The following is a 17,379-nucleotide window of genomic DNA, read 5'->3' on the forward strand; positions in this document are numbered from 1 at the left end:
CTTCATAGAAAATTAGAGAAACTTTAATTAGAGAAATTCTAATTAGAGAAAACTCTAGAGCAGTACCTGCCCAATAGAACTTTCTGCGGTGATGAAAATGTTCCAGCCATACTGTGGGATATAGTAGCCACTAGCCCCATGAGACATTTAAGCACTTGAAATGTGGCTGGAACAAGTGAAGGCCTGAATTTTTTCATTTTTATTTTATTTTAATGAATTTAAATTTGTATAGCTACATGACTTGTGGCTGCCGATGAGACACTGCAGCTTTAGAGGATGAAATAAAAATCATATAGTCCCATCCAGAGATATCAACTGTTAACATTTCTGCATAGTTTTCTCTTTCTAGGCTGGTTGACATAGCTGATGTCACGCTACACAATTTTGCACATTGCTTTTTAAAATACTTCTTACACACAGCAAACATACTTTCCTTTAAAATCTCATTAAAGGGCTTCCCTGGTGGCGCAGTGGTTGAGAGTCCGCCTGCCGATACAGGGGACGCGGGTTCGTGCCCCGGTCCGGGAGAATCCCACATGCCGCGGAGCGGCTGGGCCCGTGAGCCATGGCCGCTGAGCCTGCGCATCCGGAGCCTGTGCTCCGCAACGGGAGAGGCCACAACAGTGAGAGGCCCGCGTACCGCAAAAAAAAAAAAAAAAAACCGAAAAACAAAAAAGAAAACAAAAAAAATCTCATTAAAAACATCATTATTAGGCAGTTTAGTATCCTCGTTATGCCAAAATTTACTTAATCATCCTGCTGCAGTTGGACACGGATGCTGCTTCAAGGTTTTCACTGTTATAACTAACAATGCCACAGACATCTTAGTACATCAGTCTTATAGAGTTTAAAGAGCTACGGAAATTAACCACAAAACTGTATTTACATTTGCGGCTATTTCTTTTGATTATTTTCCCGGAGTTGGAATTGCTATAGAGAAGACGCATGTTTTGGAGCTCTTTACACATGCCTCATTAGTTTTCAAAACGACAATATCCATTGCATTTTATTTTATCCTAATCTCATTCCTGCAGTTTAGGGGCAGCTTCATGGCACCTGCATATTCTTTTCCTTTGTTATTAATGCAGCCTTTCCCTTCACGTTCTCACCACGGGAAGCTCGGTGAGGATGAGCATCCTCAGAGCACACAGGATGGGGCTCGTACATACCTGAGCCACGAAAAAGGTGTTGAATGTCACGGAAGCCTTGCGTGAATTGTCCGCTGCACTTGCGCTAGCCTCACCAACAGCTGTCTTTCATGACTTAGAGGGAAGCTTCAGGTCCAAGCTGAGACCTGGGGGCACGGAAGGTGCCCCTCCAAACCAATATTTTTTTAAAAAAATTGGTTCAGGGACTTCCCTGGTGGTGCAGTGGTTAAGAATCTGCCTGCCAGTGCAGGGAACACGGGTTGGAACCCTGGTCTGGGAAGATCCCACGTACCACGGAGCAACTAAGCCCGTGCGCCACAACTACTGAGCCTGTGCTCTGGAGCCTGCGAGACACAACTACTGAGCCCATGCGCCACAACTACTGAAGCCCGTGTGCCTAGAGCCCGTGCTCTGGAACAAGAGAAGCCACCACAATGAGAAGCCCACGCACCGCAACGAAGAGTAGCCCCCGCTCTCCACAACTAGAGAAAGCCTGCACGCAGCAATGAAGACCCAATGCAGCCAAAAATAAATAAATAAATAAAATTAAAATTTAAAAAATAAATGCCATTTAAAAAAAAAAGTTGGTTCAACATTTATTTTTGAGGCGAGACAATGCTGCCTGAGCAAGGATAGAGAAAGGTTCTGTCATTCAGCCTTCCCCGTTATCACCCAGTTCAGCTCAGGCCTCAAGCCTGTGTATCCCACTCCAAGCAAGAGCCCTGCTGTGAGCACACCCTGACTTCCCTAGGACGCACTACAGGTGAGCCTCTGTCGTTACATGGTCATGCTCGGTCTTGGATGTCTCCTTCCTCTCTCCAAGGGCTCCGCCTCTTCTAAATGCAGTGCACTGTCTGTCGTTTCATCTCCTGATCCATCTTTACATCCCATCTTTATCGGCACCCCAGACTCCGCCTGGCTTCTGTGTCCCTGAACCCAGCTCGGAGTGCTGGGTATTGGATCCATTGAGTTCGGCAACAATCCACCTGGTTGATTCCTGTTTGTTTCACCTTCCCACATTCCTCTTGTCAGAGTTGTGAAGAAGTAAACTTCAGCCCTACATGAATTTCAACTACTTTTTGTTTTCTCTAGTGGCTAAAAAGCATGCAGCAAAACGACGAGAAGAAACTATGCTCTAAATAACCTGGAAAATCAGTCCATGAATAATAGATTTTTACCACCTTAAGTCTCTCCAAGGAGGGATGAACAGGCAGGAGCAGGGGACGCAAATCCTTCCAATGTCCCAAGATCCATGATGTTTATTTTTTCTTTACTGGGATTACAGGGTACAGTCACGGAAGGTGAAATGAAAACCATTGAAAAACAAAACTCAGAGCTCATCCTGGAGGTAAACCAACCCCTCTTACCAGCTGTGAAATCTTCCTGATTGAACATGAACTCCTAACTCCACGAGACACTTTGTCTGCCATAAATCATGCCCTCTTTTCCTCTCCTGACATTCTCCGAACACTCTTTAGAGAACAGAAAATTAAACATAATTCTCATATCAGTAACACCCGCAGCCATGAAAACACACCCTTTTCAGGTTCCAAACTCTAGTGACAGGGTGATATCATGAACACAAAAATTCAGGCCCTATTAGATGTCTGGCCCAAATTCATGTTTTCCATCTGTGGATGACATAACTGGGTCATCAGTCAGTCTGGTCATTCTTCTGGAATTGTACAAGGAGCACATCAAATTCTGTGGTTGAAGATTGCCTTTATTTTTGAAGTTGAGGGGGAAATGCAGGAGAAGAAGCAGGCCACTTCTGGTTTATAAGCAGCCGTGGCACACAAGAGAGTGCTCTTGGGGGAAAACATTTGGTTGAAAAGCCCAGAGAAAGAAGCATTTATCCAAATGCTTCTCTTTCTGTAACCAGTGCCAGAGAGATCTTCATTCTATTCCAGGGATACCAGCGTCCAATGTAGGCCTCTCTTTTGAAAGTAGAAATTCAATAATCTATAAACAGTTCATGAGCCCCAGGGAAACCAAAGGAGATTTCATTTTGCATATGGTGTGAGGTAGGGATCCAATTTCACTCTTTTGCATGTGGATATATAGTGGTTTCAGCATCATTTGTCGAAAAGGAGATTACATTTTGAACTTTTAAAATTCTCTGGGGAAAAAAACCTAGTTAATTTATTTTTCAGTACTATTCAAAACTTGGTAACTGTCAGGAAGCCCATGATTATATTGCAGTTAAAGCATTGTATTCTGGAATCCATGTTTAATAAATAGCGATAATCTTCACTGTCAGGAAAAGTTTTCATCCTGAAGCAGAGCTAAAATGTAAATGGACAAGAGGCAGGTGGAGGCAGCCAGGTGAGCTGAATCAGGGGAGGGGCAGAGTAATCAAACCACCCTCAGATCCAAGTGGCATTCTTTAAAATGCTACTTTTTACTTATTTTTCTGAGATAGTTTCATCTCGTTGATTGAGAGTGCATTCAAAGAGGGAGGAAATCTCTATGAGCAGACCCCCCGAGTCCTGCCCACACGCCTGACTTCTCTCATCCCTCCAGGCACTGCCCCCAAGTACAGCCCATGCTGAGCATCACATAAGCTCTTCCCCGCGTCCCTGTTGGCCCCCTCTCTTCCCTACTTTGTCTGACAGTTATTTACCCGGATCGGTTCCCTGTGGCTGGAGCCTGAGTGTAAAACCTTGTCCGCTTCGCGTTCGCCATCCACACGGCAGGACATTTTACTTGTTTAAATAGAGAATACATTTTACTTCCTCAATTGCAGAGGCGAGCAATCCTCGTACATCAGTAGCTCCTGAGAGTGTTGCCGTATTTCAGTCCAGTTAAATAATGTATATTCATGGTGGTCATTCGCAGTCATCCAGACAAAATTAAGAATGAAATAATTTCATCAGAAGCAGTCAAGGTGCTGGCATGTAGGTAGGCTTTAATTTTCTGGGAAACTTTACTGGTGCAGGCTACCTCTTTGTCTAGTAATGGTAGACCAAAACAGTGGCCCAATTTGGCCCAACCAAGCTATGTCTTTTGGTTTTCCTGTAAGTTAGGGATCGAAGAAAATTGTCCCCTGGAACCAGACCACCTCACAGAGCAGGGAAGGGCCACCAGCAGGGACTCCCCTTGTCTCTCTCTCCAGTTCATCCTTCGGGTACCAGCTTGGATGTCCACTGTGACCTCCCATACCTGAGTCAGATGTCGCTGCTGTGTTTTTCACCAGCAGGTACCATCAAGGCTGACTTTGCCCCTTTGTCTGAGCCTCCCGCAGAGGAGTGATCTCCCCGAGGGCAGGAACTGTGCCCGTCTTACTCGTTTATCGTTTCCTCTCTGCCTGGCACAGTGCCTGGCACTTAGAATGTGCTCAGGAAATAGTTGTTGGATGGATGGGTGGATGGATCCTGACTTTCCCATCAGCACCACCTCACTTGGGGAGGAAGACACGTGAGCAGAGCAGAAGGGAGGAACAGGCTGACCTGAGAAAAGTGCAGGGGACAAACAGAGCAGCAATGAGAATAGCTTAACATCCATCGAGTCCCTACTATGTGCCAGCAACTCCAGGGAGGCCATGCGCACATGGGCTCATCTAATTCTGACAACAGCTAAGTAAGACAAGCATCAGTGTGTATCGTGCATGTACTGTGTGCCGGGAACTTGGTGAGGAACTGGGAATACAGAGTGAACAAGGCAGGCCAGCCCCTCCCCCTTAGACCGTGTGTCGGGTGGAGGGAGACAGACTCCATGAGGGACAAACACGGGGGTACTGACTTCAGAGGAGAAGCCCGTGGAGATAGTGAGGTGGGCGTGTGACAGTGAGGGGCGCCCGTCACTCTGGACCTGCTGCCCAGGACGGTGGGCTCTGTGCTGAGCAGTGAGTGGCCAAAAAGAGTGGGGGATTTGAGGGGCAGGGGGCGCCTTGTAACAAGAGGGTACCCCGGGCAGCTGTGTCTGAAAACAGAAGGAAGGCCAGGGCGCGGGGCAAGGCGGGCCAGGGTCAGGGATTCACTGTAAGCGCAGTGCTGTGCTAGGCCTGCTTCTGCACGTCAGGCACCCAGGGCCTCAGAGCTTAAATCCCACAGCCAGAAAGAGGCAGAGAGAGGACAGTGAGGTTTCTTCTCTTCTCACTGGGCCAGGGAGAACCGTGGCCAAAGCAAATCGTGGCACAGAGGCCGCCGTTCCCGGCTGGCGCCCAGGAGCGTGAGGGTCGTCGCTGGGGCCCCTGAGTTTGAGTCTTTGCTGGGAGAGAGGACAGGGTCTGCTTATTAAGGCTTCGGTGAGCACTTCAACTTCATGTAAAGGGAGAAGGAGCCGGGAGGGAAGAGGACTTTTGACGCCCAGATTTCACAGGCGTTGGTGCAGCTCAAATCGCCTGAGGCTGCAGTAAGTCTACAGCGGTTTCCATCTGAGGAACTGCTCTGGATCCTTCCATGAAGATGATCCATTTGTCCAGGCCCTGGGTCCCTCCGCCGCTTGCATCAGGCCCTTGGGGGCCAGCCCCCGTGCCCAGGCGCACTGTAGGGTCACCCACGTGTAACTTCATGCCGAGATGCAGGAGTTGCTTGGAAAGATAGCTCCAGGTTCATGGAAAAGCGCGTTTAGAGGCTTATTGGCCAGGAGCGATTTGGTCTTCCCTCAGGTCCGCCTCCAGCTTTTCCCGGGAGAGGGTGTCATTTCCGAAAGGACACTCAGGGGCCTCCATCTATTAGCAGTTCAGTAACCACGTGACATCTTTCTGTAGCTCTGACATCGGCACCCAGCAGCCTGTGTGGGTTTAACGGCCTCCTCACCCTAGCAGGTAACCTGCTACAATTCTGAAGCAATTTTCCCATCTTGCCTAGATGGATTTCCAGGTCATAATTTTTGGATAATTACCACTGAGACAGCTGTTTCGTGCGAGGATGAGGTTCAGGCATCTGACAGCAAGGAACCAAGGCAGTTTTATAGATTTGGGGCTTTTCTTAGTACTTGTGTATTGCTCAGAAGCCAGCTAGCTACCTAAGTGCCCCCAGTAAAAACTATTTCTAAAAGTCAGTTTGGAAAATGAGTACTTCTTGTCCCATTTTGGTGACAAAGGTCTGTTCCGCCTGCTCCAACCGCACGAAGAAAGTCACCAGGCAGGCTCCGGGGCAGCCAGGGCAAATCTGATTTCTGAGCTGGGGCTTAGAAATGTAAAATAAATCTAAGAAGCAATGAACGGAGGCAGCAGAGGGTGTCTGTCTTTTTCTGTTTCCAAGCAAGAGCCCCCCTGATTCCAGAATCCACAGAGGTAAAAAGAAGTGATCAGAAATGTTCTCATCCTTCTTCTGGTCAGACATGAATTGACTGCTTTCTGTGTGCCAAGGTGGTCGCCATTGCTGGGGACACCTCAGTGAGCTGGACAGACACCGTCCTGTGCTCCTGGAGCCCCGGCCTCTGGGAGGAGATGACCACACAGGCAATTCCGAACCCAAGTGTGACGCATGCTCTCCTGAGAGCTGGTCATGCGGGAGTCATGGCAGCATGTGGCTGTGTGTGGCAGGGATCAGGGCACCTGGAATGCATGTGAGGAAGTGACACTTATTCTGAGAATCTGAGATTATCAGAAACCAAGGAGATAAAAGTGAGAGGCTTTTTCTAAACAGAAGGAACAGCTAGTAAAAGACCAAGATACTAGAAGGTTCTGTGCACGGAAGGACCCGAGGACAGCTCCTCTGCCTGGGGGCAGAGGGTGGGAGTGGGAGGCGGGGAGGCAGAGGGATGAGTGCCAGGAAGCAACTAGAGCCCAGAGAGGCCACGTGGGCAAGGACGCTGAGAGCTGTGGCCATGGAGACAAGGAAGGGGGTGGTGTGATTGTCCTATTAGGAAGAAGATTCCAGCTACTGCATGGGGAAAGGGTTGGAGCCACACAAGACAGAGGCCCAAGACCAGTTATGAAGCATTTGTAGGAAAGAGAAAATATGTGACCTGGGGAAGACAAGCCTGGGTAGGGGTGGAGGGGAGCATATCTAAGAGGCAGTGCCCAGGGTTCCATTTAGGACAGATTAGGTTTCATGTGTCTGAGGGTCGTCCTGGTGGAGATGTCAGGTAGGCAGTGGGATAAAGGCATCTGAAGTTCAGAGGCAAGGTCTCCGTGTGGCAGGCGAGAGCATTATTGTGGGTCTTCAAGCATAAAGCTCTTACAAGAAATAAGTGTAAATAGAGAAGAGAGCCCGGAACCATATCCTGATGTCCGGCAGGAAAAAACCATCCAGTGAAGGAGGCTGAGGAGTGGTCAGCCAGAAAGGGGGAGAACCGGGAGGAAGTGGGGCCCGAGAATGTTTCCAGAAGGAGGGCGTGGCCACGTGGAGGAAGGCTTTTCCCAAGGTCCTTCTTCCAAGGCCGGCTGTCTGCCAGCCATCACCTCCTCCGGGAAGCTGCCCCAGCCACGTCCACTGCCTCTGCAGTCACGTGGGCGGCCATCTCCCCTCCGCCTCTGAGAGCAGCACCGTGTCCGACTCAGCCGGCGCGCCCATAACCCGCCAGTCGGTACCCGATGCTTCTGCATCTTCCTTCTCGCCTTTTTAGCGAGCATCCCTGAATCAGGCTCCCGGTACCTGGATGCTGCTCCAGTTGCCGGACCAGTGTTTCCTTTTACTGAAAACGCTGCCTCAACCCCCAGGGGAAGAAGAGACTTACAGAGGTCTTCCCCACCCCACCCTTGGTTGGCACCTTGCACTTGACCTTGGCAGGAGTGTTGACACCATGGACACCAGCAAACTCCAGAAAGCGCTGCCAGGGCCCGTCTAAACACAAGGTGTTCCCACAGGCCTGGAGGGGTAACTGGGGGAGCGCTGGGCGACGTGGCAACGAATGGTTCTTCTTGAGGCTGTTCTAACAAGACCCTGGGGGCTACCGTGACGCCGCCCAATCCCCTGAAGGTGAACCTTGCCCTTTAGACTTCAGGTGCTGGTTCAGGAAAATGAGATGATACCTGGGGGAAGACAGGGTCTTGACCGGCCCCCCAGGAGAGGGCTGACCTGGGTCACCAAGGCCTGAAGCAGATTCAGTCCCACCATCTATCAAAGTTTAGATCCCCCAGAGACCACTGCATCCTGAGACAGGATGGGGTGAGGCATTTATTCGGGGGTGGGGGGAGGAGGAAAGCCCAGAAGGGAGCGGGGAGGTGTGACGGGAAGGCAGGCAGCAGCAGCTGGAGGGACATTGGTGGGGCGGGTGGCGCTTCCGCAGTTCTGTGAGGAGCCCTCAGGCACAGACGCCAGTACCGGCTCTGGGGAGTCAGCTGGCTCCACCGAAGTGGCAAGAGGATGGGGGCAGCACGGGACCCGGATGGGGCGGCCCCAGGCCTCTGCTGCATGGGCATCTGTGGTTCTTGCTGTGCATTCAGGACTCTTCCAGAAAGGATGGGCGCCAAAGGCCCAGATGCCACCTTGGAGAGTTCTTAGCAGGTGAAGAGAACTCTGGCTTTTCCCCTGTGCCCTGCAAGGTGCAGGGAAGAGTCTGGAATTTACAGGCTTAAGGCCGACTCTGAGCGCAGGCTTGACCCCTTTCCAGCTTCGTGGCCGTGCGTGATACTGGGATTTATGATAAGAAATATACAGTTACCCTTCGTTTCTAGCACGGGGCTCCTAAAACCCTCAGAATTTCCTGAGGAGAGCTACAAAGGTATCTTTTTTTCTGTTAATGAGGTGACTTTAGGTCAGCACCTAAGGATGAGGACTGCTTGGCAGGAGAACCAACCCTGTGATTTGAGGGTTGGAACTTTTAGTCGCAACCCCCTGAAGTCTGGGGCAAAGAGAGGGGCTGGAGGTTCAATCAGTCACCAGTGGCCATTGATTTAATCAGTTGTGCCTCTATAATGAGGCCTCCGTAAATGCCCAAAAAGGACAGGGTTCAGAGAGCTTCTCTGTTGGTGAACGCATGGAGATTCAGGGAGAGTGCCCCCCCCCGAGAGGATCTGGAAGCCCCCAGCCCTTTCCCCACACCTTGCCCTGTGCCTCTCTTCCGTCTGAGTTATATCCTTTTATAATAAACCGGTGATCTAGTAAGGTAAATGTTTTCTCCAAGTTCTGTGAGCCCTCTAGCAAACTAGTAGAACCCAAGAAGAAGGTTCCTTCCTGGAACCTCCATGGGGACGTCTAATCTGTAACCCAGTCGTCAAAAGCACAGGTGACAACCTGGACTTACAGCCTGCATCTCAAGTGGGGGGAGGCGGGTACAGCCTTGCAGAGCTGAGGCCTAACCTGTGGGAGCTGCTGCGGCTTCCAGGTAGGAAGTGGCAGGTTAAAGTGCAGGACACTCAGCTGGTGTCGCAGAATTGCTTGGATGTGCCGGGGAAACCCACACCCGCGCGCTGGTGAGCAGAATCTTACCTTGGTTAAGAGCGTCACTGCCCTGAGCCTCAGCTGTCTCACCTTTACAGGGAGAACAAGCCACCTCGAGGAGTAGCTACTAGAATTCAGTGCAATCCTGTGTTTGTGTGTGTGCTCTGGAACGGAAGGGACTTGGGCACCAGCTGCCTTTAAAGTGCTGCTTTTCTGTCGGCTTGTTCACTTTCTGACGTCATTTAATTGTTCAAGGAGAGAGGTCCCCGCCCTGTGATGTTATACAACATAAAGTCACGGCTGGACACATCCATTTGGAACCAAAGCCCAAGCAAGTGTTCAAACTACCCAAGTCAGAAAATGCAAAGGACACACCACATGTGTTCCAAGTTATAAACCAAATTAGAGAAAATCCAGGGGCTTCTTGTTTTTCTGAAAAGAATTTGCTGGTTGGGTGGAGCTGACCTCAAAACATACAGAGATTTTAAACTGTAATGTGGGGAGAGTCGGAGTCTTTGAGGCTGGGGTTTTTTAGGTCCTCAAACAAACGGTGTAGGATTCAGGGAGCTGTTTTATGAGCCACGTGCACATGGGAAACTAGGGGTGTCATGGTCTCTGTGTGCGTCCCTACTAAAAACCACACATCCACGGAGCCTAAATTCCTGTTGCCTTGGGAACAAGCCAGCCTCCTGTTTCCTCTCAAACAACTGCCAAGAGGGAATTGGGGAATGAAAATTCGTAGTTTTGAAGGCAAGAAATAAAAACAACGTTAAATGTCAGAGCTGAGCAATCCGAGTGTGTTGCCTGCTCTCAGAAGGGCATTGCCATGGGGACTCCCTGCCTTTGCACTTCCTGGGCTTCGCATCTCTGAGGCAGGAGCAGGGAGATGCCAGTTTAGGTCCACACTGTGCAGCTGGAGCTCCAAGTCTTTTCCAGAGGTTAGCATCTTAGTTAACCCTAAGATTGTCTGGCTTAGCAAGCCCCCAAGAAACTAGTTGTTCGGGAGGGTTAAGATTTGCTGCCCTCAGGGAACCTCACTGGGGTAACGAAAATGTTTTATATTCTCGTTGGGGTGTGGGTTACCTGGGTACACGCATTGGTCAAAACTCATCCAACAGTCCACTTGAGATCTCTGCATTTTACCGTATGCAAGTTTGCCTCCACTGGGGGGGAAAAGGTAATTTTGGTGCCCTCTGACTTTCCTGCTTAAAAAGATCAGGCTTAAAGCCAACCTTCACCGTGGTCAGTTTCCCCACCCAGCTCTCCAGTCGTGCCCCTTGCCATCCAGCCTCACTGCCTTACATATAACACACACACACACACACACACACACACACTCTCTCTCTCTCTCTCTCTCTCTCTCTCTCTCTCTCTCTCTCTCTGTCTCTCTCTCGCAGCATCACCAGCAGATGCTCACTTAAACATACGGTGTGTGGAGTTAGGGGGGCAGTTAGGTGCTGTGTGGAATGACAGAAAACTCAAGACCGAGGCATCTGCCCTTAGAGCACTGGGACTGGCTGGGGAGGTAAGAAGCCAGCCCCCCCGGGGAAAGTTAGGAGGAGATCAGCATCAGCTGGGGGATAAAGCCAGCAGGGGCCCAGTGAACTTGGAAGAGGCAAAGGACCTAGGGAGGGATGGGCAGAGAAGAAATGGGAAGGAGGTGAGGGCCCCATCTGACTCAACTGCATGTTCCCAAAGATGATGGACGTGGGGGGAGGCGGTGAATTGCTCCAGTTGGGTAAGGGCTACCAGGGCTGCCAGCATGTGAGCTGGTGCCTTTGAGGTCCCGGAGGAGTCCCGAGCTGTCATCATTCTCTTCATTTTCTTGTCTCCACTGTCGGCCTCTTTTCATTTTGCTTGTGTTATAAAATCAATACACACCAATAGCCCCAAACTAGAGGCAGCCCACCAAGAGGAGAATAATTAAACGATCCGTCATATACGTACGCTGTCAAAAAAGCGCTGAGCATATTTGAAAGTTGCTGAGAGAGTAGATCTTAAAAGTCTTCATCACAGGAAAGAAAAATGTTTGTAATTATGTATGGGGACTGATTGTGGGGACCATTTCCCAGTATATACAAATATCAAGTCATGATCTTGTACACCTGAAACTAATATAATGTTAGATGTCCATGATACCTCAATAAAAAAATGAAGTGAGCTATCGATGCAATGAAAAACATGAAGGGATACATTAAAAAATCGTATGCTGAGTAAAAGGATCCTGGCAGAAAAGAGTGCACACTGTGAGATGCCATTTATACGACAGGCTAAACCAACGTATGATGGAGAAGCTTAGAGCAGTGACTACCCCTGGGTGAGACTGGCTGGGAGGGCAAAGGGGAGCTTTCTGGGGTGATGGAAGTGCTCTACGTCACGGCTGGACTTTGGGGGACATGGGTGTATGCATTTCTCAAAACACATTGAATGGTGCAATTATGATTTGTGAATTTCACCATATGGAAACAGCACCTAAAAGTAAGAGCTGTGAACTACTAGTGAACCCTGTGTAGTGAGATGCAGGCTGAAGTGATGGGGGTGACATGTCCTAGGTTACTTTGAAGTTCATTAAAAAAATAAGATGCTCTGATTCTTTCAACTTTTCTGAATGCTTAAAAGCATTCATAATAAAGTGTTGGGTGAAAAAAAATAGCTATACACACATAAAAAAAGTGGGGAAGGGAGACGGAATTGGGGGCAGGGATTGCGTTGCTTCTGGAACATTATCCAGGGTCTCTCTGGCCAGTCCACCCTGCCCCACAGAAGCACTGGCCTTTTTGTAAACCACACGCAAAACGCCACTTCAAGGGCATTCCTGATCGTTCACCGATTATGTATCAAGCACGTGGTCTGTGCCCAGCCCCGTGCCAGGCGGAGGAGGAAATGCCGTGGTCCCTGCTCTCATGGGGTTTGTCACCTACTGAGGCATTGACCAGGGAGCTGCCAGGTGATGACCGTATCAAAGTAGCATCTGGGGGGCCAGGGAAGTGGGCCCAGGCAGATCACGAGTGGATGGAGAATAATGGCCCAGATTTATTGAGGACTTTATACACCGGCTCCTGTTCAAGCTGAACATGGATTAATTCAGTTAGTCCTCATAACCACTCCCTAAGGTGGGAACTGTAGCGTCCCCATTTTACACATCAGAAACCTGAGGTCTGGGGAAGTTAAGTCACTTGTCCATGATTATATAGCGAGTGGGTGACTGAGCAGGAAGCTGGGTCTGGAGCCCATGCCCTAAACCAGGGGTCGGCACACTTTTTCCAGAAAGGGCCAGAGAGGAAATACATTAAGTGCTGTGGGCCATACCGTCTCTGTCAGAACTACTCGGCTCTGCCGTTGTAGCATGAAAGCAGCCACAGACTATGTGTCAATGAATAAGCTGAGTTATAATAAAGTTTTATTTATAAATGCAGGCGATGGGCCACAACTGGCGCTTCGCCTGCATTTGCCAACCCCTGACTCCAACCACCGATAGCCTCCAGTGGCTGGAGGTGTTCATGCTGGCGCAGAGGCAAGTGAAGGAACCCTAATTCCTGACTGTCACGTCCATGGGGAAGGGGGTTCAGTAAGGTAGCAAGGAACCGATGCAGGCGTCAAGAGCCCAGGTCTCTAATTAACAATGAAAAAACAAAAATACACCCCTGGGTGCGTGTGGCAGTCCATTAGCCAAGAAAGCTGCAGAGAAAAAGGTGAAAAAGTGAAAAATACTCAGAAACCCCACAAAAGTTGGTTGTCTTTAGTCTTTAGAGACGACTTACAATTTCAGCAGCACTGTCCTTTGAGACTTTATGTGAATGCAGACAGGGTGAAGTTCCAAAGCTTTGGTTGAACCTGATTCCTTTTGAAAAGCCTTGGCCAAAGAGAACTGTCCTGCTTTGCCTTTTGCTCTCACTGGCTCTTGGTTTCTTAAGGGCAGGAAATCACTTTACTCCATCCTCGTTGCTGACAAGGATTGGAGCCTGGGGCCCATAGGGCAAGCTGGGCTGGGAATGCAATGGCCCCCTTCTTGGAAGAATCCACACAGTGTTGAGAATTAAGAGCTCAGAAGAGACTCTCTTTCAGTACAAGTCATTTGTGATGTACGCCTGGGTGCTGGCCTCTCTATACTAACACAGCCGATGAGAGGGGGAAACTCTATCCACAGCCTGGCTGAGGGTCTGCAGGAAGTTACGCCACCAGCTGGACTGAGATGGGGCTGATCTCCCATTTGTCTGCAATGGATTCACCGGGTCAACCCATTGCTTTAGTGGCACGGAGATATGATTGTGTCCATTAGTCTTTGGGAGGCATATGGTATGGGAATAATTTCCCAGCTGGGGTTCAGCAGATGGTTGGCTCACAGGGACTGTGTGGGCAGGGGAGAGTCCTGCCCATTCCCTCCAACAGAACATTGCTTAGTGAGATGTGTGAGGCTTCTGGGTCCCCACAGAAAGGGTTGGCTATTTAGGGCATGCAGTGTCCTGTCACCAAAAGATGAACTAACACACCCATCTACAGAGACACCCACAGGTTACCATACCCACACCTGGGGGTGAACTGGGGCAAGGGTGGCAAGAGGCACCTTGAACCTTGTCCAAACCACTCCTACTAATAATCACCACTTAGTTCTGTAATGACATCAATCAACCTGCCTCATTTTCCTTTCTGTGAGCACAGGTGAGCATTTGACTCCCAGCAGGACAGTGTACATTGCTGGGGGTCGGGAGTAGTCCCCCAACCTGGCTGCACATAAGAGTTTCCAAGAGAACCGGGGAAAAATGAATGTCGAAGTCCCATCCTCAGGATGCTTGGAGGTCAGAAGTGGACTGACCCTTAGGACTTTCTCTTAAACTTTCTCGTGCGTCCGAACTGTCTGGAGCGTCTATTAAAATACAGGTTGATGAGCACTGTCCCCAGAGTTTGCTGATTTGGGAGGTCTGGGTGGGGCCTGAGATTCTGCATTTCTCACAAGCCTCCTCCCCCTGCTGCTCTGGTCAGGGGGGCGCCCTGTGAGCATGGCTGCCCCGAGGCACCCCTCCTATTTCCAGGCAGCCGGCCTCAGGACCCAGGACAAAGCAGAAGGGGCATCTTCTCGACACCATGGAAGAAACTTTACCATCTTTGTCGGCCCGGTTGGCCCCTTAATACTATCTGCTCTGTCCAGTACTGCAGCCACTACTCATATGTGGTTCTTCTAATATAAATTTGAATTAATTAAAGGTAAGATTAAAATTTTTGTTCCTCTATTGTTCGAGCCACCTTTCACGTGCTCAAGAACTCCATGTCCCTAACGGTTACCATACTGGACAGCACAGATGTAGGACGTTTCCATCATTGCGGGAAGTTGTACTGGACAACGCTGTTCCCTAAGAATTCCGGAAATTGGTTTTTTTCTTCAAAGTTTGCCAGTTAACCCCACTGTATTACTGTGGAAAACAAACAAAACAAAGTATCAGAAATGGAATGTTAACTCTTTCCTCTTCTTTGCTTGGTCAAGATAGCAGCCCTCACTCACCACTTCTCATCAAGTTTGGGTGAAGGTCACAGACATTGAATGCAACAGAGATAAAAAGTTTAGTAATATTTTTCAAAATGTTGCTCCCGTGACCCATGTTATTAAATTTACCCTAAAAGTTGTGTGTCGAGCAAGCTGGAGGTCAGGTCCCCAGGAAATAAGAATTAGGCCACACAGGATGGAGAATTCAAGTGGCCGAGGGGCAGTCAGTGGACACCTGCTGGAGGCCGAGAGGGATCAGGCTGAGGATGGACCAGACAAGGGTGCACCTTGGATGTCCAGGAAATCGCCCATCTCTACTGCGGAGCTGCCGTTTGCTCTCCATCCCTGGACTCACTGGTACTCACTGCCCCGCACTCCGCAGACATGCTTTCAGGAGCCTGACTCCATGTCATCCTTTCTTACAGATTCGGCTAAACAGCAGGGGACTGATCTACTCCGTGGGCTTGCTCCTGGCCTCCGTCTTTGTCACGGTGGGTCTGCAGCTCTCTCCACTCTCCAGTTCCCATGTTCCCCCCCACCGCCACCCCCATGGGTTCTGTGGCTACAGTTTGTTTGGACACCAGATGGACGTGGCCTTCTGGTAGATGGAGACAGTCAGCCACCAGATGCCCCATCTCATGGCTGTTTCTTCCAGAAGTGGATCCTGGCAACCCATGAGAAAGCCTTCTCCCTCTCTGAAAGGAGCCAGCCTCCTCTCAGAAGCTGGGTCCATCTCATGGCAAACACAAATTTTGATCAAAAGCCAAAGGGAGATCCCACTTTTTCTGCAAGATTAGTCGACGGAAGGTTATATCCCAATTAACTGACTATTCCAGGTTACTAAACATCTTCATAAATCCATGGATTTGACCAGTACTCAAAGACCGAGAACGGACTTGATTGACAGTGCACTTTTATGCCACTGCACTACCTTGGCCATCACATCCATTTGTACAATTTAATATTCCAACTCAACTGACACGTTTGGTGGGAACAAGTTCACACCACCACACGGACTGATCCACTTGAAGTGCCTGCTAACATACACACGTTACTGAATTTCCACAATAAGAGACGCAGTGTGTTTTCTCCTGAATTTTTCAAGGAAGTACTCATTGAATCACACCTGGTATGTGAACATACATATACTAGAGAACGGGAATTCAGAAGGGCAGGAGAAGTAATTCACAGCATCAGGATGCAAGTCCAATGTCAAGGTTTTACCAAAGTAAATACTGCCTTACACAAAAGTGAAAACCCATATAAAGCCATTCTTTTGCCGTTTAGGATTTTCTTCAGGTGGGTATGACTTAGGGTTATACTTGTAATGGCCACACACTGTGCTTAACGCACATGTTCTCCCATCTGGAGCTCACCAACCCCCCACCCCACCCCGTGAGGTAGTCACTGATATCAGCCCCATTACCCAGGCCTGTAGGGAAGTTGTGTGTGACGTCGGAGTGCTCGCTCCTAGCTTCGGGGCATCTCTGTGCTTCGCTGAAGCCCTACAGTGCTGGGAGATGGGGTTCACCACTGACCAGCTGTCCAAGCTGGGCTGTTGAAGGGTTGAGAAGTAGGTTTGGGGAGGAAGAGTTCAGACATCTTAAGTCTGCAGCGCCTATCTGACATCCAAGGGGCCAGGTCTGGACGGCCGTTGGAAAGACGAGTCCCAGTTCAGGAGCAATCTGGCGTGTGTTCTGGACACGCCAGAACGTTGGAGGGGTTTAGAGCCGAGGAGTTGGAGGAGACCCGCAACGGAGTGAGTGTAGACAGGAAAGTGAGGCCTAGGTGTGAGTCCCGGCGCCCTCGGACAGTGAGAGGTCAGGATGAGGGGACAGGGTCGCAAAAGGAACAAAGAGGGAGCCACTGGGGAGGCAGGAGGGAAACCTGGCGCGCGGCTTCAAGGAGCAGGGCACGGGGGGGGAGGGGGCGGGGGGGCGGAGTCCAGGGAGAAGGACTGGGCGGGCCCCGCCCCGCGCCCTCTGACCCCGCTCTGTGCCTTGCAGGTGTTTGGCGTCCACCTGAACAAGTGGCAGCTGGACAGGAAGCTCGGGTGCGGGTGCCTTTTCCTATACGGCGTGTTCCTGTGCTTCTCCATCATGACTGAGTTCAACGTGTTCACCTTCGTGAACCTGCCCATGTGCGGGGACCACTGACCCGCGGCCGCCGCCAGCCGCGGCCCCTCCTTCTGTGCAATACGAGCCCGGCGCCCGAGTCTGGCCCCGCGGCGTGGTCTCTGCGCTGCCCACCGGCCTCCGCTCCCGCCCTCGGGTCCCCCTGCCCCGCCCCCGGCCCCCGGCCCCCTCCCCGCCCCCCACCCCGGCTCCGCCTTCCCGCCTCCTCCGCGTGAAGACTTCGACACCCGCGTGAATTTTCAAGCTCAATTTTTGAACAGTGACTGAGATTCTAGAAAAACTGGCTGCTAACTGGCCCAAGCCAGGCAAAACTTAGTACATCCCTCGTCCTTTTTTAAGTTATT

General features: G+C 50.2%; 1 protein-coding gene across 1 annotated transcript in view; it reads left to right on the plus strand.

Moving 5' to 3' along the window:
- The window catches only part of SLC24A3 (solute carrier family 24 member 3), a gene marked incomplete at both ends in the record, with an annotated part of 460,181 nt that extends 443,125 nt beyond the window's left edge, over positions 1-17,056 (plus strand). The window contains 2 exons of the mRNA XM_082669843.1: positions 15,326-15,391; positions 16,907-17,056. Of these exons, the coding sequence (XP_082525969.1) occupies positions 15,326-15,391; positions 16,907-17,056 (216 nt within the window). The remainder of the gene's footprint in view (positions 1-15,325; positions 15,392-16,906) is intronic.
- Between the last annotated feature and the right edge of the window lie 323 nt (positions 17,057-17,379).

This window comes from Grampus griseus (assembly GCF_964374135.1).
Source record: "Grampus griseus genome assembly, chromosome: 14".
Taxonomy (NCBI): Eukaryota; Metazoa; Chordata; class Mammalia; order Artiodactyla; family Delphinidae; genus Grampus; species Grampus griseus.